This window comes from Vipera ursinii (genome assembly GCF_947247035.1).
Source record: "Vipera ursinii genome assembly, chromosome: 2".
Lineage (NCBI taxonomy): Eukaryota > Metazoa > Chordata > Lepidosauria > Squamata > Viperidae > Vipera > Vipera ursinii.
In genome coordinates this window covers 269,928,127-269,951,562 of record NC_139513.1, presented here as the reverse complement: position 1 = coordinate 269,951,562, position 23,436 = coordinate 269,928,127, and the positions used below count along the sequence as shown (strand labels likewise).

The 23,436-nt window shown below is 38.3% G+C and overlaps 1 protein-coding gene across 1 annotated transcript; it reads left to right on the top strand.

Annotated features, from left to right (window-relative positions):
- Nucleotides 1-1,310: 1,310 nt before the first annotated feature.
- On the top strand, nt 1,311-21,823 carry DDX4 (DEAD-box helicase 4; the record flags this gene model as incomplete). The annotated part of the gene is made up of 16 exons (XM_083353517.1): nt 1,311-1,406; nt 2,262-2,325; nt 4,567-4,653; nt 6,997-7,089; nt 10,581-10,661; nt 11,443-11,487; nt 11,681-11,862; nt 13,298-13,450; nt 14,055-14,209; nt 14,885-15,014; nt 15,850-16,016; nt 17,613-17,758; nt 18,568-18,667; nt 19,978-20,248; nt 20,335-20,442; nt 21,452-21,823. The coding sequence occupies 16 exons, from the start codon at nt 1,311-1,313 to the stop codon at nt 21,530-21,532; spliced, it is 1,959 nt and encodes a 652-aa protein (XP_083209643.1). The 3' UTR covers nt 21,533-21,823.
- Between the last annotated feature and the right edge of the window lie 1,613 nt (nt 21,824-23,436).

The window sequence follows — 23,436 nt, the reverse complement described above, 5'->3', positions numbered from 1 at the left end:
CCAGTTACCCTAAAGAGAAATGGGAAAAGGGTTATGTGGGCAGGCCATTAGATATATTAGGGCTGAAGCCAGGACTCCAGGCATGGCTATGGGGATGTAGGGAGAAGACCACAGTGAAAAGATTGGTGGGCAAGCTGGCACTCAGCTCCAGAGAATGAGGCATACCAGCCTTGCTCTTGTCACCTCTTTATAACATTTTAGATTTTGGCAGGTCTTCCAAACAAGTAGCTTGTTTTGGATTCATAGCAAAGCACCTCCTCTATTTTATGTCTACTCCTACTAAAAAGAATTTTCCACGATTATGATTTCATAGAAACCACTGCCCACGTATGTCTGTCCAACGAACATGGTTGTTCAATCCTGTTAATCTACTTAACCTTTAAATAATCAATTTAATCACATGAATCCAATTTTTGGCATTGTGTTTCATTGACACAATGAAGCAAACTAGTGGCAGGGATTGTTACATCGAGCACTAGTTAAAAAATAAGGGTTACAGGATTCTCTAATCATTATTTCTTTAATAGATTATATAATTAACAATTACATAATTGTGAATAACCAACCCCCCCCCCCCCAAGCAGCATAACAGCATTAAAACCCTTACGCAAATGAAACCCTAGGTCACTCGACGGGCATGCCTTCCCACATCCCGACAAGGCTCTTGGAAAAAAATGCTCGAAGTCGCTCAGAGCAAAACCAAAAACTAATATTTATTTATTTATTTATTTGTTATAATATGCCGTTCACCTCCCCCCCCCGCCCCCGGCCCTTGGGGAAATTTGCTCCCAGGGTTGCGAAAAGCACGAAGGCTCTGCTTGAGGCACGAGGCCCCCCTACTTTTGACCCGTCAACAATTCCCGCGGGCCTCCGCCGGAGAGACGATCAAGACAACGCGGCGCGGGAGACGGCTAGTTAGCAACGTCTGGAGCACGTGTTGACGAGGCGCTACGTCGCCTTAAGGCTCGCGCGCCGCTAAGGTGGGGTTCGCGGCTGCTGGTTCTACGCTCCAGCGAGAACCCAGAAGAGCGAAGGAGATAACAGCCCTGCTGCCCTTAGGCGGGTCTCTATCGCCGGGTGGGCCTCAGAGGGGAGAGTCACGCGGGCGGCAGGCAGGTTGGCTGGTTTTTGGCGGGAGAGGCAGCTGGAGTGGATGGAAAGGGCCTTCTGGAAGGCAGGACGGCGTCTCTTGAGTTGGTGGGAGGTCTCCCTTCGGCCATATTAAGGGCTGCGTTTCGTCTCTCCTCAAGTTTGTCGCTTCGCGTGTCTTTCTCTCTGGGCAGGAAGACGTGGAGTTGGCCGACGCTGCCATGGATGACGAGAACTGGGATGCAGAGTTTACAGAAGGTGTTAGTGGAGAGGAAAGCCGGGCCTTGCCCGTCTTCCAGCCTAGCTTCCAGAAGCTGGTGGGTGCCTATGGAAGTTGCATGTTTTGAGGCGTGCTCTGTTTTTCCAACATTTAGGTCAGAGTCTTCCTGAGACTAGGTGTACAACGAATGGGGAGGTCGGTTAGAATTTGGACCCGGGTAGAAGCATTACGAAACAATCCGTCAAGTCTTGGAAGGAATAAGTTCTTAATGCCGGGTTCCTTACTAAGTTTCCTATTAGGGATTGACTTAGTCAAGGGATGGTGGTGCGTAATATAAACAGCATAATCCCCTCTTCTTCAACTTCAAGAGATTGGTTTTACAGTATGCAACTCCCAGAACTCCAAAACATGCTTTTAAAGAGTTCTGGAAACTTCTCTTCCAAATTCTGGGACTTTGAATGACTTTAGGTGGCAAGTGGTTATATTAGCAAACAAACATTGTATATTACCCTTTTGTGGTCTAAAGTGTTCCAAATCACTTTGCCACTAGATTCTACTCCTTTGTTGAATAAAGAGTAATTTTACACCTATTAAAGGTATTTTCTCTGCTTCCTGTTTCAAAATAAGTTGCTTTGATTAGAGGTTTAGATTATGATTCTGTTCAGTTTGGTTGGGAGTGAGCCATGATTAAGTGGACTGTTACAAGTAAATTTTTAAAAAAGTTATATAATTTACTATTTCTAAGCCACTGCATTTGTTAACAATCGCAGATAGACAGTGAAAGAGAAAGTGTAATATGTTCTCCAACTCTGGAGTACTTAAGGAAAGTTATTCAAAATGTTTAAAGGCTGTTTAAGCAGATGTATTTTATTATATGTACAAGATAATTGATTTTTTAGGAATTTCTCCACAACAGTTCCTGTATGGTCTGATTATTTACTTCATGTTGTAGGGTATCACACCCGTGAGAACAAATGAAACCTTGTGCAATTTCACTCAGAGTGTAAAACAGCCAGGTATGTGTTAAAGAATATAGTAAGCATGCATGTTTTGAAAAAGAGATGGTTGCAAATAATGAACTTTTAATAATTTCAAGCCCTTATCTCTCATGTGGCCATGATAGTCCTTTTGTGACAATATGTGGTCTCAAAATTCCAGCTGTTGTTGGGAGGGGTATGATACTTAAATTGCTAGTAAGCATTGTGCTGTTTCAGTTTTAAAATGAAATAATTTTGGTTGAAAGAAAATTCATCTGATGAATTAGGAAGTAATATCTTTGCCCAAGATGCATAATGTTTTGTTGACTCTGAGATGTATTTAGTCTTCAAGTGTATGTTGGTGATTGTATATCCAAATGTAATCACTGGGTGGCAATTCTGATTAGTATCAAAATACAATTACAAAAATGAACTTAATTTTCTTTTATAATTGCAACTTCTAGAGATTTCCTGGAGCTGCATCTAAGGTTGTTAGGGGACATATGGAGCCTTCAGACCTGATCCTGTAATTTATAATCGAGATGAGAGAACTTGTGCAAGAAAACGTGTTGCTATATAGAATTTCTGATTTGTTCATATCACTTACTGAATTGATAATATTTTACTTAAAATTAATCTCAAAATAGTTTGAAATTCAAAATAAAAGAACAAAATCAATAGAAAAGATGTTCTAAAATATCACAGCAACATTAGCTTATTAAAATGTTTAGAAGAATCAAAGGGCGTTGCTTGCTAACAGAAAGAGAATAAAAATGACACTAGGTGCACCTTTCTGCTAAAGGCATTTCAAAGTTGAGAAGTAACTGCTGAAAAGTCACTCCTGTTCCCAAGGAATTGCAGAACAGACCCTCTCTAAAGCAGGGGTGTCAAACTTGGAACATCATGTGATGTGTTGTGACGTATTGCAACTTTTTTGCTATTGCCGGCAATGGGGTGGGCACAGTTTTGTTATAATGCATCCGGCCCATGGGCCGGCAGTTTGACACCCCTGCTCTAAACATACTCTTAGGATATGAGTAAGAACACAGAATTTTGAAGGAATTCTTAGGGGCTACAGTTTAAGAAACAGAATTTCCTCATTTTTTTTCTGTAAATGCAGTTGCTTTGGTTGTGTTGGACCTTTGGTTACTCTGGTCATGATAGAGATTAGGAAAGTGGAGAAAGGGTTTGAATATAAGCCAAAGAATCTGGCAAATCTAAAACTTATGTGCTACTTCTTTCCATACTGGAAATTAAGATAAAGTGTAGTCTTAAAGTTTTAGGATGGAGGTGCGATCTGCAGATTGTAATTCTATGCATTTACAGTAAAACAAAAATATTTAAGTTACTACCTGCATCTTGTCTGCATTTGTTTGTCTCAGTATTTTCCTAAACAAGGCTTTCCAATTTAGGTATCTTGCCAGTTTAGAAACTGCCTTCATGTATGGTTGCATAAATCACAATTGTACAGGATTACAGAATATACTAATCAAAATCATGCACTCCATGTTCTAGTATTGCACAATGGGTGAGTCCAGGGTGCATTAAAACATTGAAGTACATCAAATTCAGCTTTGCAAGCAAGCCATGAAACAAGTAATAAAATGATTGATTATATGAAGGAAGGAATACATGAACTTAGGATGCTTGCTAGTAATTAACCAAAGTTTAATTAATAGTGAAAATCAACAATGTATCTAAATTATGGTTTTGAGTATTTTTGAATTGAGCTTTCTATACTCTGCTCACATACTATCCAAAACTTAATGTTCAGTTCATGTTGGTACAAGTGTAAATCCCTCCACTGCATTTTGTAACCTAGGCACCAGATAGATATAATCAGCTTATTCAGCATATAGACACTTGGCAATAAATAAGTAGAGAAGATGCTTGTTTGTGTAAATATACTTTAAAAGCAATGATATATATACAGAAAGTAATTGCAGAATCTATCTTAATTTTAGAGTCCCAAGTGGGTCTTATGATGTCTATTGACAGCTGTATCAGATAGGAAAAGTCAGTGTAATCAGTGCAGGAACTAACTATACCTGTATCCTCTTACCAACATTGAAACTTCAACCATTGAACCTTAATTTACTTGGAAATAAGTAGAAACCAGCTGAATAACCATAGGACACTGGAAGATGAAACTGAAGCTGAGCAATTATACTAATGAACCTAACTTGTAAATTATTTCCATGTGTGAAAAAACTGACTAGAAATGCATTTAAACTAGTTAACAAGATTTTTTTATTATTTACTTTTCATTCCTTTTATTAGATGTCAGAGAAAATCGTAATGGTGAAGAGAAACAAACAGGTAGATTTGGAAGTGGAAGAAGTTTTGGAACCAGAGGTATACTATTATGTAAAAATTTGTCATTTAAGGAAAAGATTATTGATAGTGTTTAATGTTTAATATGTTTTAATAATTTTTTCAATAAGGCCTCTCCCTTGCTGATCTACATTTTTGTGCTTTTTTTAAAAAAAACAAAACCAACTTTAATATGACTGTGTTTCCTTTCTTTTTTCTTTTTTACTTTTTACTTTTACTTTCCTTTTCTTTCCCTTCCTTTCCCTTTCCTTCCCTTTCCTTCCCTTGGTACTATTCAACACCCAGAGTTACTTTTTGTAAGATAGGTGGCCATATACATTTTATAAATATTTTTTAAAAATCTGTACATAAAAATACTTTACAGAAGAGGAAAGGGGGCTGATTTCTTAAAGTTTTAGTATTTACTTCTGATAAAATAGGATATTTAGTGTAAATCATAAATGGAACTTATTTTTGCATTTGTAGTTACATGTTATATGAAACTGAAAATATTGTTTCAATTGTGAAACATTCCATTCCATTGAGTTTGGTGAACTGTTTCAGATTGTCCACAGTTCGACCTAAACAAATCTGCAGGGATCTTGGAAGATCTTATGGGGTGAGCAGCGCTAGGCTGGTGTGTGCCACTCCTCTGCTTTTTCTATGTGCTGACCCATCTCTTTCCTCAGCATCTTCCCTTCCTTGTTTCCCCTTAGCTGCACTAATAGCACAGTGTATCCCATTGGCTCACTCGTCCTCCCTCTCCTGCCTCCCCACTGTTGCCAATGCCCCTGCAGGCCATTACCAGAGAACCCCGTCAGCCTTTCCTTTCTTTGCTTCTGTCCCCCTCTTGCATGGAAGAACCATATCGGGGTCTCTATATAAAGTATTCTGCTTGTGAACACATATTTCATTATAATCATTAAACTCATAAAACCAGATGTTTCTGCATGGAATGTTTTATGCTCAGAATTTGTTAATGTAATTAATTCTTTGTGTTCCATCTAAAAGAACTGGCTTTGTTCCCTGTTTCAATTTACGTGGTTTTCGTGTATGTGGAAAAGAATGTAGATTATAGAAAACGTTCTGGTTTTCAACTCTAGAAAATATGTCCGAATAAATAATTTTTCTACTCAGAAAATAATTGTTAGCTAATTAAATAATATAATTTAACAGAAGTTGAGAACTCAGGAAAAAGGATAATCAGTATAGGTACTACTTTGGAAATATTATTTCCCATGGTTATTTAATTTTTATAACGTTTGAATAAAAGAATGAATATCATTGTCAGCTATATTAATCTTCTGTAATATATTAGGAAATAGATTTGAAGAAAGAAAATCTTCAAGTTTCGAAAAAGGTAAGATTGCAAATTTGTATCAAGTAATAATTTTGAACACAGCTAACCCTAACCCAGTACTGTGGAGTAAAACAATTAAATTTGAATGTTACTAGATAATCTGCATCTAATGTTGGCTTTATGACAGCTAAAACAGTAATTAAAATTGAATTCATGATTAATCTGTTAATTATAGGCAGGCATAGTCGGGTTAAATAAAACTACGTTAGCAACCTAAGGAAATTTTCTTCATTGTTTTTTTAAAACGTTAACTAACAAAAATATTTTCCCCTTTATTAGAGGTAGTCTTCAATTTCAACCATAATGGAGCCTGCTCACTATGGTCGCAAGTTGTGATGGTTGTTAAGTGATGTGGTCACTTGATTGCCTCACTTAATGACTATTATCCCTGCTCTCCCCTATGTAGTTGTTAAGTGGAGAATTGGGTGCTTCAGGTGAGGGAGGCAGCATAAGGCCTAGTGTAGGCCCAGGCCAATCTACCCTGGACCTCCCCCAGCCCCTAATGTACCCCCTGTTCCACTTCCTGCCTCTTGAGCTCCTTGCAGACCTAGGGCATACTTTTCCTACCCCTGTCACTGATTGCTCATTTACCTTCTATAGATTTCCTAGAGCTCCAGAGCTCATGTTGGGGAAAGAGAGCAGGCTGTTCCATACCTTGGCATCCACGTAGACCATATGCCTGGAAGTGGATGCCATTTTCTTGGGCTAGCACTGCACTTTATTATAATTTTGTCTTTTTCTTTTTAAGAAGCACACATGTTTTGACTTCTAATACCTATTTTTCGTGTTGGGGAGAAAAGTAGTTCTTTATTAAATGTTTGAAACTTCTCCAGGTGGTCCTTTTCCACTATATTGGATAGGAGTTCATTTAGCAGATTAGCATATGACTGCTGTATTGCTGAGTAACCCAGTTACATAGTTTTGAATAATGGTTTTAATCATTAACTAGCCCACAAAGCAGTTTACAAATTCCAGTTTACAAATTAAACCTGATTTAGTTATCACTGTTCATTTTTGTTTTTTTTTTCCCAAATTAGGTTTTCAAAGAATGAATGAGGACGTTGGTGTTCTTCGTAGACCTGGGAGAGGATCATTCAGAAATGATAGAGTAGGATTTGGGCAATTTACAAGTAAGTATTATAGTTACCCCTTCATGGATTACTGCCTTGTCGTGGCGAAGGGGCTTGCGTAATTCAATGAAGCTATGAGCTATGCCGTGCAGGGCCACCCAAGACGGACAGGTCATAGCCGAGAGTTCTGACAAAACGTGATCCACTGGAGAAGGAAATGGCAACCCACTCCAGTATCTTTGCCATGAAAACCCTATGGACAGTACCAAAAGGCAAAACGATATGACGCTGGAAGATGAGCCCCTCAGGTCGGAAGGTGTCCAATATGCTACTGGGGAAGAGCAGAGGGCTAGTACTAGTAGCGCCAGAAAGAATGAAGCGACTGGGCCAAAGCCGAAAGGACGCTCAGCTGTGGATGTGTCTGGTGGTGAAAGGAAAGTCCGATGCTGTAAAGATTTTTTCTCCATAGGAACCTGGAATGTAAGATCCATGAATCAAGGAAAGCTGGACGTGGTGAAACAAGAGATGACAAGACTGAACATCGACATCTTAGGTATCAGCGAACTAAAATGGACAGGAATGGGTGAATTTAATTCAGATGACCATCAGGTATACTACTGCGGACAAGAATCCCTCAGAAGAAATGGAGTAGCCTTCATAGTCAATAAAAGAGTAGGAAAAGCAATACTAGGATACAATCCTCAAAATGACAGAATGATCTCAGTTCGAATCCAAGGCAAACCATTCAATATCACAGTAGTCCAAGTCTATGCCCCAACCACCAGTGCTGAAGAGGATGAAATTGACCGGTTCTATGAAGCCCTACAGCACCTTATAGAACTAACACCCAAAAATGATGTCCTTATCATCATGGGGGATTGGAATGCTAAAGTAGGAAGCCAAAAGATAAGCGGAATAACAGGCAAGTTTGGCCTTGGAGTACAAAATGAAGCAGGGCACAGGCTGATAGAATTTTGTCAAGAGAATACGATGGTCATAGCAAACACTCTTTTCCAACAACCCAAGAGACGGCTCTACACATGGACATCACCAGACGGTCAACACAGAAATCAGATTGACTATATGCTCTGCAGCCAAAGATGGAGAAGCTCCATACAGTCAGTAAAAACAAGACCAGGAGCTGACTGTGGCTCAGACCATGAGCTTCTCCTTGCAAAGTTTAGGCTTAAACTGAAGAAAGTAGGGAAAAGCACTAGGCCACTCAGGTATGAATTAAATCATATCCCTGTTGAATATACAGTAGAGGTGACAAATAGATTTAAGGAATTAGATCTGATAGATAGAGTGCCTGAAGAACTATGGACAGAGGTTCGCGACATTGTACAACAGGTAGCAACCAAAACCATCCCAAAGAAAAAGAAATGCAAGAAAGCAAAATGGCTGTCTGAGGAAGCTTTGCAAATAGCTGAGGAAAGGAGGGAAGCGAAAGGCAAGGGAGAAAAACATAGATATGCCCAATTGAATGCAGAATTCCAGAGAATAGCTAGAAGAGATAAGAATGCCTTCTTAAATGAACAGTGCAAAGAAATAGAAGAAAACAATAGAATAGGGAGGACCAGAGATCTTTTCAAGAAAATTGGAGAGATGAAGGGAACGTTTAATGCAAAAATGGGCATGATAAAGGACCAAAATGGTAGGGACCTAACAGAGGCAGAAGAGATTAAGAAGAGGTGGCAAAATTACACAGAAGAACTATACAAGAATGAGCTTAACGTCCTAGATAATCACAATGAGTTGGTCACTGACCTCGAGCCAGACATCCTAGAATGTGAAGTGAAGTGGGCCTTAGAAAAGCTGAGCAACAACAAAACTAGTGGAGGTGACAGTATTCCAGCTGAGCTGTTCAAAATCTTAAAAGACAGTGCAGTAAAAGTGCTACACTCAATCTGCCAGCAAATTTGGAAAACTCAACAGTGGCCACAGGATTGGAAAAGATCAGTTTACATCCCAATTCCAAAGAAGGGCAGTGCCAAAGAATGTTCAAACTATCGCACCATTGCACTCATTTCTCATGCTAGTAAAGTCATGCTTAAAATCCTACAAGCTAGACTTCAGCAGTATGTGGATCGAGAACTACCAGAAGTACAGGCAGGATTTCGAAGAGGCAGAGGAACTAGAGATCAAATTGCCAACATACGCTGGATCATGGAGAAAGCTAGGGAGTTCCAGAAAAACATCTACTTCTGCTTCATTGACTATGCTAAAGCCTTTGATTGTGTGGATCATAACAAACTGTGGCAAGTTCTTAAAGAGATGGGAGTACCAGACCATCTTATTTGTCTCTTGAAAAACTTATATGCGGGTCAAGAAGCAACAGTGAGAACTGGACATGGAACCACTGATTGGTTCAAAATTGGGAAAGGAGTCCGGCAAGGCTGTATACTTTCGCCCTGCCTATTTAACTTATATGCAGAGCACATCATGAGAAAGGCAGGGCTAGATGATTCAAAAGTTGGAATTAAGATTGCCGGAAGAAATATCAACAACCTAAGATACGCAGATGATACCACTCTAATGGCAGAAAGTGAAGAAGAACTAAAGAGCCTCTTGTTGCGGGTGAAGCAGGAGAGTGCAAAACTTGGGTTGAAACTTAACATTAAGAAAACCAAGATCATGGCATCTGGCCCTCTCAGTTCCTGGCAAATAGATGGGGAAGAAATGGAGGTAGTGACAGATTTTATTTTCCTGGGCTCCAAGATCACTGCAGATGGGGACTGTAGCCAAGAAATTAAAAGACGCTTGCTCCTCGGAAGGAAAGCCATGGCAAATCTAGACAGCACACTAAAAAGCAGAGACATCACCCTGTCAACAAAAGTGCGTATAGTCAAGGCTATGGTCTTCCCAGTTGCAATGTATGGCAGTGAAAGTTGGACCATAAGAAAGGCTGAGCGCCAAAGAATTGAGGCCTTTGAACTGTGGTGCTGGAGAAGACTCCTGCGAGTCCCTTGGACTGCAAGGCGATCAAATCGGTCAGTCCTAGAGGAGATCAATCCTGACTGCTCTTTAGAAGGCCAGATCCTGAAGCTAAAACTCAAATACTTTGGCCACCTAATGAGAAGGAAGGACTCACTGGAGAAGAGCCTAATGCTGGGAAAGATTGAGGGCAAGAGAAGAAGGGGACGACAGAGAATGAGGTGGCTGGATGGAGTCACTGAAGCAGTAGGCGTGAGCTTAAATGGACTCCAGAAGATGGTAGAGGACAGGAAGGCCTGGAGGAATGTTGTCCATAGGGTCGCGATGGGTCGGACACGACTTCGCAGCTAACAACAACATTATAGTTTGGAATAATTCAAACATTGGCTAACACAGAAATTTCTAGAAATGAAAGGTATTAGTATTGTGCCTAAGAAACATTTACAAATGAATACAAATATGTCTGCTAAAAAAAGTAGAAAATATTGGAATGGATTTTCAAGGCTTGATTGCTTGAAAATTGTAACATGTTATGTTAGTTTAAATATAGTGAAACATCTTTTTCATAGAAAATCTAACATGTAAGAGTGAATAAATATTTGATTATATTATAACAGATGATGTAAATGTGAACCAAGATGGAATACAAAATTCTGTCAGCTTAGGTTTTAAAAGAAGAGGCTTTGGTACTTCATCAGGTAAAACTTCATGTGAAATTTTATTATGTTCATTTTTTATGACTTCATCTGAATTCTGTGAATAAGATTATTGGCAGTTGATATATTTAAAAATGCAAAATAGGGGAAAAGAGGAGATCATAGATAAGTTCAACTTTTTGTGAATTTGGAAAGAGAAAACTGGTATCATGCAGATGTTCCACAACTATACTTTTCTTTATTCTTGATCATACATTTTCAAAAGCTCTGCCAAAAAAATTAAAGTACAAAAACCTCTGAACAATGTAGATGAATGTTGTAAATTAATGATGATTGTAATTTGTTTATCACAGTTATCCATAATCACAATATTATTAAACCATGCATTTTTTCAGGTGATTTTGAAAGTAGAAGAGGCTTTGAAGCCAGAGGTAAAAATAATTTGTTTAGTTTATGTACTACTTGTTGCCCTCTGGATGTATAGTACTTCTGTTATTTTCTGTCATTTTCAGCAGGTATGACCATTGTTATCTGGAAAGCAACAATTTGGATGATAAGGATACTCCTTGTATAAAGAACATTTGTGAATTTAATTTGTTCCTTGATTTTCTGAAATATAGAATTAACATTACAACTTTCATGCTATTTCTGAGTGTGTCTCTGTATGTATGTATGCATGCATGCGTGTGTATTTATGTGTGTATTATTCCTGAACACCCCTTTTTTGGTTTCATTTAAAATTCTTTTGAGAATGATCCATGTAGCTCTTATATAACTACAAAATTCATTTCTGCTGTATATAACTTAACAATTCTTTTAACAGGGGATTACAAAGGAAGCAGTGAAGAAAATGTAGCTTCTGAAAGAGGTAAGTGTGTCTTGAATGTGAACAAGTTTTAAAGTTCCTTCTATGATCAGACTATTTTCCCCTCCAAATCATTTTCTTATTTTAACAATAAAGAGATATGGAAATCAGATGGTGATGCAGGAGAGATGATAATGCAGATAAGTTATATCAGAAACAATGAAAGCAGATAATAAGTATTTGGCTTCACATGTAGAACTTTTTGAGAATCAGAATATCTTTCTTGTATTTGCAGGTCCAAAGGTGACATACGTACCACCACCTCCACCGGATGATGAGAATAGTATCTTTGCACATTACCAGACAGGAATAAATTTTGATAAATACGATAATATTCTTGTGGAAGTTTCAGGGCTTGATCCTCCACCAGCAATATTGGTTAGTGAATGTTTAAAATTCTTGTGAAAAATAAAGAGCTGAAGAAAATGATAGCTGTTATTTTAAGTGATAGAGACATTGCTCATCTGAGTTTCACGTTTCAATTGTGGAACAGAACAAGGTACATAACTTACTATATGTCAGTAACTTGGGAGCATTAAAGTTTAAGGTTGTGCAAGAGATAAGAAAAAAATTGTTTTAAAACCAGAACCAAATTTTTGCATTCTCCATCTTTTTTATCCCATTGACTCCACTTTCAGTGTTCTAGTGGTGTAGGTCCCATCTGCCCACCCCAAATCTTCCCAATGTTATCCCTCCTTTTCCTCAGCAGCCTAATCATCTTCCTTACTGATTTTCACAGTGCTTTCCCCCCTTTCTCCATGCCAAATGATCTCATTGTGCAGCATAGCAACAGCAATAGCATTTCAGTCAATTGGAATAGAACTGGGAGAGACCTTGGAGGTTTTCTAGTCCAACCCCTGCTCAAGCAGGAAACCCTTGACCACTTCAGACAAGTGACTGTCCAGTCTCTTCTTAAAAACCTCCAGTGATGAAGCACTTACAATTTCTGACAGCAAGATGTTCCACTGGTTACTTGTCCTCACTTACTAGGAAGTTTCTCCTTAGTTCCAGGTTGCTTCTCTCCTTGATTAGTTTTCACCCATTGTTTCTTGTCCTGCCTATAGGTTCTTTGGTAAATAAGTCGACCCCTTCCTCTTTGTGGCAATCTTTCAAATACTGGAATATTGCTATCATGTCAACCCTAGTCCTTCTTTTCGACTTACCGTACTACTTATATACAGTATACCTTGACATATACGTTAGACTTAGATACTTATATATTTATATTTATATAAATATACTTATAAATATAAATAGACTTATATACAGCTTCATAGTGCTTTACAGTCTTCTCTAAGCAGTTTACAGAGTCAGCACATTGTCCCCAACAATCTGGGTCTTCATTTTACCAACCTGGGAAGGATGGAAGGCTAAATCAACCTTTAGCTCGTCAGAATCAAACTTCTGACAGTGAGTAGTAAGTTAGCCTGAAATACTGCATTCTAACCATTGTGCCACTACAGCTCCTATTCTATATTCCAGTGGCCAACAGTTCTTCCTTGGAGGCAGTACAGAATGTATAGTGCAAAATAGAAAACACCTACAATCAATGACTTCTGATTAAAAATGAAAATATAAGGATATAATTAGTGACCAGGCTTCTCTTGTCATTAAAATTAACAGATAAAATGGATTGTTGTTTGTTCTGATTTTGTTAAGAATTTTAGGCTTATTTTTTGCTTGCTTTATGAGGCTATTTCTGGGGGCATGGGTTGATGTAATTCATAAAATATGTTGAAGTTGTGATATGCTAGTAATTGTTTTAAAATGTTAAGTTTTGTTAATGTAGTTTTCTGTTTAATCCTTTTTTTAGACTTTTGAAGAAGCTAGTCTGTGTGAAACCTTAATAAAAAACATAGCTAGAGCTGGATATTTTAAACTTACTCCTGTGCAAAAATATAGTATTCCTATTGTGCTGGCAGGACGTGACTTAATGGCGTGTGCACAAACAGGATCTGGAAAAACAGTAAGGACACAATACCAGATTCTGTTGAGGTTTGGGGTGGATTTATTATCATTTTTTTTAATTTCAACATTTAAAGTTTTCAGATTATTGACTTGGTCCTTTGTATGAATATTTCACTCTCAACTCAGCTACAGTTTTCATTTGTGAAATATTTTTATTAGTAAAAACTATTAAATTGAAATATATTAGCAATTTGAATTTCTTATGATTGAATACATTAAATGGAAGCATTTTAAATAAAAAAATAATATTCTTGACAGATTTGATATACTTCTTTAGTATTCTAATACAAAATTCCTAATGTTTAAGTTCTTTTAGTACTGTCTCAAATGACTGAGCCATGTTTCTTCTTGCACATTTTTCTTCAGAGTACTGTTTGTGAATCCCTTTTCATGGTTATGAATTTATAACAATCATAATTGTTTGACATTAAAAAATTAGGAGATTCTCAATGTTTGAAGTAGATGTTGGACCTTTATATTTTAGTGTACTTTTTAATTTTTTTATAAACATCTAAGGTTGGATCAGAAAGATGCACTTTTATTTAACTTTTTCATGTACTGGAAGTGCAGCATTTCTAAATTGTAATATATTTGCCCTTTAGGCAGCTTTTCTTATACCAATTTTAGCTCATATGATGCGAGATGGAGTGACTGCCAGTCAATTCAAAGGGGAACAAGAACCCCAATGTTTAGTAATAGCACCAACTAGAGAACTGATAAATCAGATCTTTCTGGAATCAAGAAAATTTTCATATGGGTAAGTATTTGGGCAAATTAAATCACAATGGCAGAGTGCTCCCACTAAAGAATAAATTATGGAAGTGTATATACATGTCTACTTAGTATGTATCTAAAGTTCATTTATAACATGTTAACAATGGTTGTAAACATTCTCAGATTGATATAGTGGGATACGTTTTGGTTAAATAATTTTCCACCTTTTTTGGAGTAACCAGAGTTTTTGCTGATTCATATGCAAATAGCATTTGACTGATAATTTACATTTCTTTTCTTAGCCTGCTAGTTATTACTTATATGTAATACAAAAAGCTGAAGCCATAATTGTAGCTACTTAGGAATTATTGTTTACAAATGATAAGTGTTCATAAGCTTTAATACTGCAGATTGGGCTAGAGAAAGGTACACAAGTGTATAATAAAAATATTAATTATATAATTCATACATAATTGTATTCCTATATTATATCTTAAAATAATGTTAATAATGGTGGATTAAGTAAGCTACTTAATTTTAAATGCAGACCATCAAAAGCTGTGGCTTAAATATTTCAAACAAACCAAAAGTAATGTAGTATTAGATCTGTTATTATACCATATCACATATTTAAGGCTTTGTTATTAATAGTAATACAGTGGGATGTGTTCACTGTTTTTAACTGTATATTTTAATTGTATATTTTCTTCATAACTAGAACTTGCATAAGGCCTGTTGTGATTTATGGAGGTATACAAATGAGCCATACAATTCATCAGATAAAGCAAGGGTGTAATATATTGTGTGCTACCCCAGGAAGACTTTTGGATATCATAGGCAGACAAAAGGTAAGATCTCTGGATCACCATGAATAGAATGAACGTTAAACTTTATGACTATTCAAACTTAACACTCTTTTATTGCAAGGATTTGATATAGTTTAAAACAAGGTGTTTAAAGAAGCTTATGGGGATGAGTTAACACATTCTAAATTGATTCACAAAAAAAAGGTACTTCATATTTGATCAGGCCAGTGATAAAATGCTGCTGTTAAGGCTAAAAGGGTGAAAACAGATTCTGGCTATTATAGTGCTTTGATTTTTTTTCAAGCTACAGTAGGTAACAACTATTCATATGGAATTATCTGTAGAGACAATGATTCGCCAGAATCTTTATTGCGTTTGCCAATCGTATCATCCAAGTTCAATTTACTTAAGAGGTTTGATGTCAATCTGCAATGTTGGACATATAAAATTAAAGGGAATGAAGGACCATTGTGTAATAGGTACATGAAGGAAGGAGAGAACAGCATCTGAATTATTGATAACATGAAACTTTAATTACTAAATACTTTCAAAAACGTCAACAAAGTTTTCTCTACTGCTACTGTAACTAAAATATGTTGCATTGGTTGCTTCATTTCTGTTGTTAGATGGTGGACCAATATCTCTTCAGTATTGCTTTGCTATGGTAGTTGTAGATATTAATTTAGCAGCATCTAGGTATAATTAATCATTTGTGTAAAATTAGACTATATTGTTCTTTAAAGCAGAATATGGGGACATATGTAAAGTGTACCATATAAATTTGAGGGCTAATTTGAGTTTGTGCAGCTATCCTGTAAAAATAGAATTTTGTGTGCTTTTTTCAAATTTTTCTTGCATATTTGATTTTTTCTAAAAGATTGGGCTCAGCAAATTAAAATATTTGGTGTTAGATGAAGCTGATCGTATGCTGGATATGGGATTTGGCCCTGAGATAAGGAAATTAATTTCATCTCCAGGCATGCCCTCAAAAGACAAACGCCAAACATTAATGTTTAGTGCAACTTTTCCTGATGAAATCCAAAGGTATGTATTAGCAATTCATTTTAAAAATACAGTTTACAAGATGTAAATTTCAGGTAATTCATTCAGAGTGAAATCTTAAGTACAAATGTTACCTTGCTAAAATTTTGAATCTCAATTGCTAAGGTCTTGTGTCTACTTCATTTAATCTTGAAGGAACTGACTCATCATAGAAAGAGTACCTTCTGAGTTAAGTAATTGTTTGGAACAATGCCTGTTTTTACAAGTCATATTTGGACAATAACTGTTTGCAATTTAAATAGCATATATTTATAGAAGTGGCTACTGGTACATTGGTTTTTAGTATCATTTTACTAACTACAAGTAGTCCTCAGCAACCATTCATTTAGTGACTTTTCGAAGTTACAATGACACTGAAAAAAGTGACTTATGACCATTTTAGGAGCTATGGTAGTGCACTAATTAGAATGCAGTATTACAAGTTAACTCTGGCCAAAGCCAGAGGTTGACTCAGCCTTTCATTTTTTCAAGGTTGGTAAAATGAATGGTTGGGGGCTAGATTGTTGAGGGGCCAATATGCTGATATACATTGTAAATGTTTAGTAAACTGCTAGAGAATGCTGTAAAAGTACTATGGAATGGTATATAAGCCTGCTATTGCTATAGTGCTATTGCTATTTTGCATACTTACAACTGTTGCAGCATCCCCATGGTCATATGATCAAAATTTGGATGCTTGGCACCTGGCATATATTTTAAGTTTAAGTTTATTAAATTTTTATACCGCCCTTCTCCCGAAGGACTCAGGGCGGTGAACAGGGCATATGAATAAAAATACAAAAGTACAAAAGTTAAAAAAAGGATTAAATTATTGCCCAAATTAAAACAATCAAAATATACAAACATTAAAACCCTGACTCCCCATCAGGCCAGGCCAGCTTGTTCGAATAAATGGGTTGTAGTGTCCCAGGGTCATGTTTATGACCTTTTATGATCTGACAAAGTCAGTAGGGAAGCCAGATTCACTTAACAGCCTTGTTACTAAGTTACCAATTGTGATGATTAACTTTACAACTACCTGCATAAAACATTACTACTTTATTTCCCAAACTGTTGATCCTTCTTCCTCTGTATGCACTACTTCAAAATAACTTAATTGTATTGAGGCACGGTAGTACAGTGCCTGAAGGACACTGGATCTGCTAACCAGAAAGTCGACATTCTGGCAGTTTCTCTCGTAGCATCACAGGATGGGGTGAGCTCCCATCACTCACCTATAGCTCTTGCCCGGCCCACCCAGCAGTTTGAAAGCATTATTGCAAGCAGATAAATGGGTACCACTTCAGTGGGAATGGCTAGCTGCGCAAGGAAAACAGGAGCTGGTGCTGGACCTGTCCGGACATGAGGTGAGATCGGCGGAAGAGGCCTAATGATGTCATTAACCCAAGTGCCACTAGCCAGACAATACATGCTGAATCGCCCCATGGCACATTGTGGATAAGTGTGCAGGCACAAAACCAAACGAACAACAATTAGCCTGTCAGGACTACTCTGTAAAGTATAGATCTCCCTGATACATGCATGCCATATGAAATAAAAAAATAAAATAAAACTTAATTTTACTTAATTTACTTAAAGGCTCGCTGGAGAATTTTTGAAGACAGATTATTTATTTGTTGTTGTTGGACAAGTGGGAGGAGCATGCAGTGATGTTCAGCAGACCATACTTCAAGTGAAACAGTATGACAAGAAAGACAAACTTGTTGAAATTCTTAATGAAATAGGTAATTGAGGCCTTGTAATTGAAATGTACTTTCTTTAATGTTACTAAGTGTTAAATTGATGTAAGGCTGCCAGATGTGTAGTGTAGCATAATTATTGTTCAGTAATATAAGTGGCTCAGTGGGTTAGGACGCTGAGCTTGTCGATCAGAAGGTCGGCAGTTTGGCAGGTCGAATCCCGAGTGCCGCGTAACAGAGTGAGCGCCTGTTACTCGTCCCAGCTTCTGCCAACCTAGCAGTTCGAAAGCACGTAAAAATGCAAGTAGAAAAATAGGGACCACTACGGTGGGAAGGTAACAGCGTTCCGTGCGCCTTTGGCGTCTAGTCATGCCGGCCACATGACCACGGAGACGTCCTCGGACAAGCACTGGCTCTTCGGCTTTGAAACAGAGATGAGCACCGGCCCCTAGAGTCGGAAACGACTAGCACGCATGTGCAGGGGAACCTTTACCTTTACCTTTAATATAAGTATGTGCATTAGGGATTCTCCACAGAGTTCTTTTTCTTCTCCTGACGAGCTCATTGTATAGTTCTAGGGATGGGCATCAGTTTTTAAGAAATAAATTTTCTGAATTAAAGAAAGTTGCAGTGTTGTTTCAAAGGTTGTTTCAAAAAAGTCATTAACAGTTCTTAATTGTAACAGAACCATAGGGAAACCCCATTTTATGAAGGATCACTGTCACATTCTCTTAGAACAACTACCATCACTGAGATGAAGTTGTGGGAGTGAAATTGAAGGGAAGTATGCTATGTAAATATCTTGAGTATATTTTTGAAGAAGAGTAAAATAATATTTCCTGCTTTCTTTATAGGCGATAAAAGAACCATGGTGTTTGTGGAAACGAAGAAAAAAGCAGATTTTTTTGCAACTTTACTTTGCCAAGAAAACATATCAACCACAAGTATTCATGGGTGAGTAAATTGTGGGATAGCCAACACTTTTGTAACATTTAAAATTAAATTTTGAGAAGAAATTGGTGGTCATGGATACCTCCCTGTTCCAAATTGGCTGCCGTGGCCAGTTAGGATAATTCTGCTCTCAGAGCACTTAAATTGGTGATTGTGCTTCCTGTCACTTTTCACTAGCCTTAAAAATATGATGTTACCCTTGTTTGGGGCGAGGTGGGGACATTTCCAGAATACTTGGTTGCAACTATTCATTTCTGATTTCTAATAGTGCTCATCTCCGTTTCAAAGCCGAAGAGCCAGCACTTGTGCGAGGACGTCTCAGTGGTCATGTGGCCGGCATGACTAGACGCCAAAGGCGCACGGAACGCTGTTACTTTCCCACCGTAGTGGTCCCTATTTTTCTACTTGCATTTTTACATGCTTTCGAACTGCTAGGTTGGCAGAAGTTGGGATGAGTAACAGGTGCTCACTCTGCTATGCGGCACTCGGGATTCGACCCGCCAAACTGCCGATCTTCTGATCGACAAGCTCAGCATCCTAACCCACTGAGCCAGCACGTCCCTAAGATCTATATAACTCTCCATTTCCTTAAAGGCAAATTCAACTGGAAATGGCTGAAGGTTCCAATAAAAATGACTTGGTACATTAAAAATATAGAGTCCTCGACTTTTGCTTAATGACCATTCAAAGTTATAAAGGGCATGTAAAGCACTTAAGTTGATGCAAAATATTGCATCTCTGTCCCACCACAGTCACAAGATTGTAGTCACATGATCTGGGTACTTGGTAACTGTTTGCACTTACAACTGATTGCCAAGTGACCCACGATCATGTAATTGCCATTTGCAGTCTTCCTTGCCAGCTTCCCCAGGAAGTCAATGCTGTGTACTGAAATAGCGAGGATTTTTCAACATCAGAGCTGAGAGACATACATAGCCTGCCCTGGTCTTCCCAGGGCCTGAGGCATTCCACGTTCCATATCTTGCCCCTCTCACAAGGCTATTGAAATGCTTAACTTGGCACATTTCTGTGTTTTTAATTAAACTATGAGATTGATAAAGGTAAGTCAAGTTGTTTCTTAAAGGACTATATAATCTCTTAACCAAAACAATGTGTAGTAGACAAGCACAAATTTTGGATCACTATCTACAGTACTTCAAACTGCAGAGGATACCATTATTCTCCCATTCGTGCAGAGTAGAATTATGAATGAGAATTTTTTTAATCTAATGCACATACGTCTAGCTTTACCCTCCACTTTGTTATATCTATCTGTTAAAATTTCTTTGCAAATTAAAATGTTCTATTTTTAGTGACCGGGAACAGAGAGAGAGAGAGGAAGCACTTCATTATTTTCGTACTGGAAGATGCCCTGTGCTTGTTGCTACATCTGTAGCAGCAAGAGGTCTGGATATAGAAAATGTTCAACATGTTATAAATGTTGATCTCCCTTCCACAATTGATGAATATGTTCATAGGATTGGACGAACTGGCCGTTGTGGTAATATAGGCAAAGCAATTTCTTTCTTTGATCTTCAAGCAGACAATGCTATTGCACAGCCTCTAATCAAAGTGCTTGCAGATGTAAGTTGTCTTTCATTTCCCAATTTTTAAATAGTTTTTAAACAGACAATAGTACGTATGTAATAATGCAACCTTTCCTTTTTAAGGCTCAGCAAGAGGTTCCAGCATGGTTAGAAGAAATTGCTTGTGGTTCAGGTGGGATTGGTTTTGGTAATCCAAAGGGAAATGTCTTCGCAGCTGTTGATTCCCGAAAGGTAGGTGACTTTTAAATCAAACTGTTTTTTATCTAAACATTGGTTAAGTATTGTAATTTTGAAAGACTCTGGCTCCAAACATACTCAGCAATCCTTAAAAGAAGAATCAAACTAAGGTTGAGAAATATTTGTGGTTATGGATATTGGAATAGGCCAGACATGTCAAACACAAGGCCCGGGGGCCGGATGCGGCCCACAAAGTGGTTTCATGTGGCCCGCAAAGCCATCCTGGAAACAGTGAGGGAATGGCCCCCCACTGCCTTGGCCCTGGCCCAGAGACCCTCCTTCTTCCAGAGACCCTCAGATCTGTCCCACTCCTGCCTAGGCCCCCATAGGCACCCTTGATGCGAATGATGTAGAGCTGGCCACGCCCACCCGGTAGGCCATACGCACTCTAGCCACGCCCACCCAGTAGGCCACGCCCACCCTGGCCATACCCACCCGGCCCCTTAAGGGCAACCGCAATGCTGATGCGGCCCTCAATGAAATTGAGTTTGACACCCCTGGAATAGGCATAGATGAGGAAGCAAGCATTATAAAACAAAGATGATAAGGAAAGTGATGTAAGTGGAAATAACCATTTTTAAGTTTCTTTACACATAGATTGTTCAAAGTAGTCCGTTAAAATGATAATATGGGATATACAAAATACAGTAAGTATTCTTGATTCTGAGTGGTCCAGTGGAGAATAGTAGTGATTTTAGGCCTTTTATACACAAACCAAATGCTGTATCAGTGGAAGCTAATTGTGAGCATCACAATACAGAAATAGGGCTTCATGTATTTCAGGCTGTCTGTGATAAACAGAAAGCTGTCAAGCAGGTTAAAGAGCAAGTATCTGAAACATACTTTCTAATACAGACCTGGGCATGTTGGTGGCAGGAGCAGGGCAGCAGGGGGCAGGGCAGCAGCGACCCTCCACAATGTTGAAAATAAACATAGCACACTGTTCCTGACAATGTACAATTTTCTTTGTTTTATCTGAAAATCTGAATTCTGTTTTATGTAGGTTTTCCATGGCAAAGACAGTCCTCACAGTGGAGGATTTGCAGCATCAAATATACTTGTAGCAGATGAGTCCTGGGATTAAATCTACCCTTGGCAGCAGAACAACATTGTACTATACAAAATCTTCTAAACAAAGTAGTTTTGGGGAAACCTGACTGGATCCTGACCAATTATATTAGATAGTCTATAATTTCAATGGAATTTACTTCTAAGTATATGTGTTTAGGATTATTACATGTTTAAGAAACCATTGATGTTGCTGTCTTCCCATGTTAAGGAAAGGTGGATTTCAGGCATTTGAATTCCTTATTTAGCAAATTTAAGTTTAATGGTTGTGTGAAGTAACACAATTTGTTATAAAGGACTGTTGTAAATGACTGTAGAAATGATTAATAAAAACTTGTAATCATGTCCTGTGCTATGGATTCTATAGAATTTAGCTCAATTCTGGCAGTGTTATCGGAAATCATTGCTTGAACTCCCAAATAAATATTTTTAGGATTACATGATATCAACTCTAAAATCACAAACTTTCTTACAATTTTAGCAGCCATTGATTCTGCAACTACGGAACACAGATTTTATTCACAAGGAAGAAGAAGGTGTATTCAAGTCAATTTTGCTTTATCATGCTGGTTATTGCAAGCAAACATTTTGGAGTTTACTGAGTCATTTCTTAGCTCAACAAGTTTACATAGGCTTAAATTGCATTGTGGACAGGAATTATTACTTTTTAATTGGTTAATTTAAGTTGAAGGCTACATTTTTGAAATGATCCATTAGGAAATCTTCAGGCAATTAGGTGATGCACTGAAGTGGCTCACAACTGCAGTGAATTCTGTTGATTCTTCAGGAACAGGTAATTTCTCAGTAAATTGATGATCACTTAAATATGAGTCAGCAGTGTGCAGCAGCAGCTAAAAAAGCTAATACAATCCTTGGTTGTATAAATGCATTTTAGAATCAAAATCATGTGAACTGTTAGTACTGCTTTATAAACATCTGGAATATTGCATCCAGTTTTGGTGGTCACATTATAAAAAATGTTGAGACTTTGGAAAAAGTGCACAGAAGAGCAATTAAGTTGATTAAAAACCTGGAGACTAAAACATGAAAGAATTGTTGCAGGATTTGGGTTTGGCTAGTCTAGAGAAAAGAAGGATTAGGGAGGACATGATAGCAGTATTCCAGTATTTGAGAGGCTTGCCACAAAGATGCTTTTCCAAAGCACCAGAGGGCAGGACAAGAAACAATGGATGGAAGCGAATCAAGGAGAGAAGCAACCTGGAAGTCAGGAGAAACCTAACAGAGAGGACAATCAACAGTGGAACAGCTTGCCATCAGAAGTTGTGGGTGCTTCATCACTGAAGGCTTTTAAGAAGAGACTGGTCGCTTGTCTGAAACGGTATAGCTTTCCTGCTTGAGCAGGGGGCTGGACTAGAAGACCTCCAAGGTCCCTTCCAGCTCTGTTTTGATTGATTGATCTCCCTTTGGTGAAGTGTCTGGAGCCTCTGGATTTTTGCCTGCAACGAGATAAAAGTCGAGTCATTTCTGAGAACTTTCCCGGTCGGAAGACCTGTGAACTGAACGCCATCACAGCAGGCCCGCCCATTGGGTGTGGGCAATGATGATGAAAGAAACCCCGATTTCCCCCGAAGTTTAATGACGGGAAGAAGCGGGGGGAAAAAAAACAACAGCATGGGTGAGCCCAGAGGCGGGACTTCAGCCGTGGTGAAAAAGCCTCACATTGGAGGCTTAGTCATTTCGCCTGTAGGCTGAGAAAGTTGAAGCGGCTCCTGCGGTGGCCGGAGGTGAGCAGCCGAGACGGGGACAGTACTGGTGGCCGGCTGACTATTCGGGCGCGGAGTGTGTGTGTGTGTGTGTGTGTGTGTGTGTGTGTGTGTGTGAGCGCGCAGCGAAAATGGCACCCCCCCCTCCCCCCCACGCCTTTGACTCTCAGCTCTTCCAAATAATTCTTGCTCACTT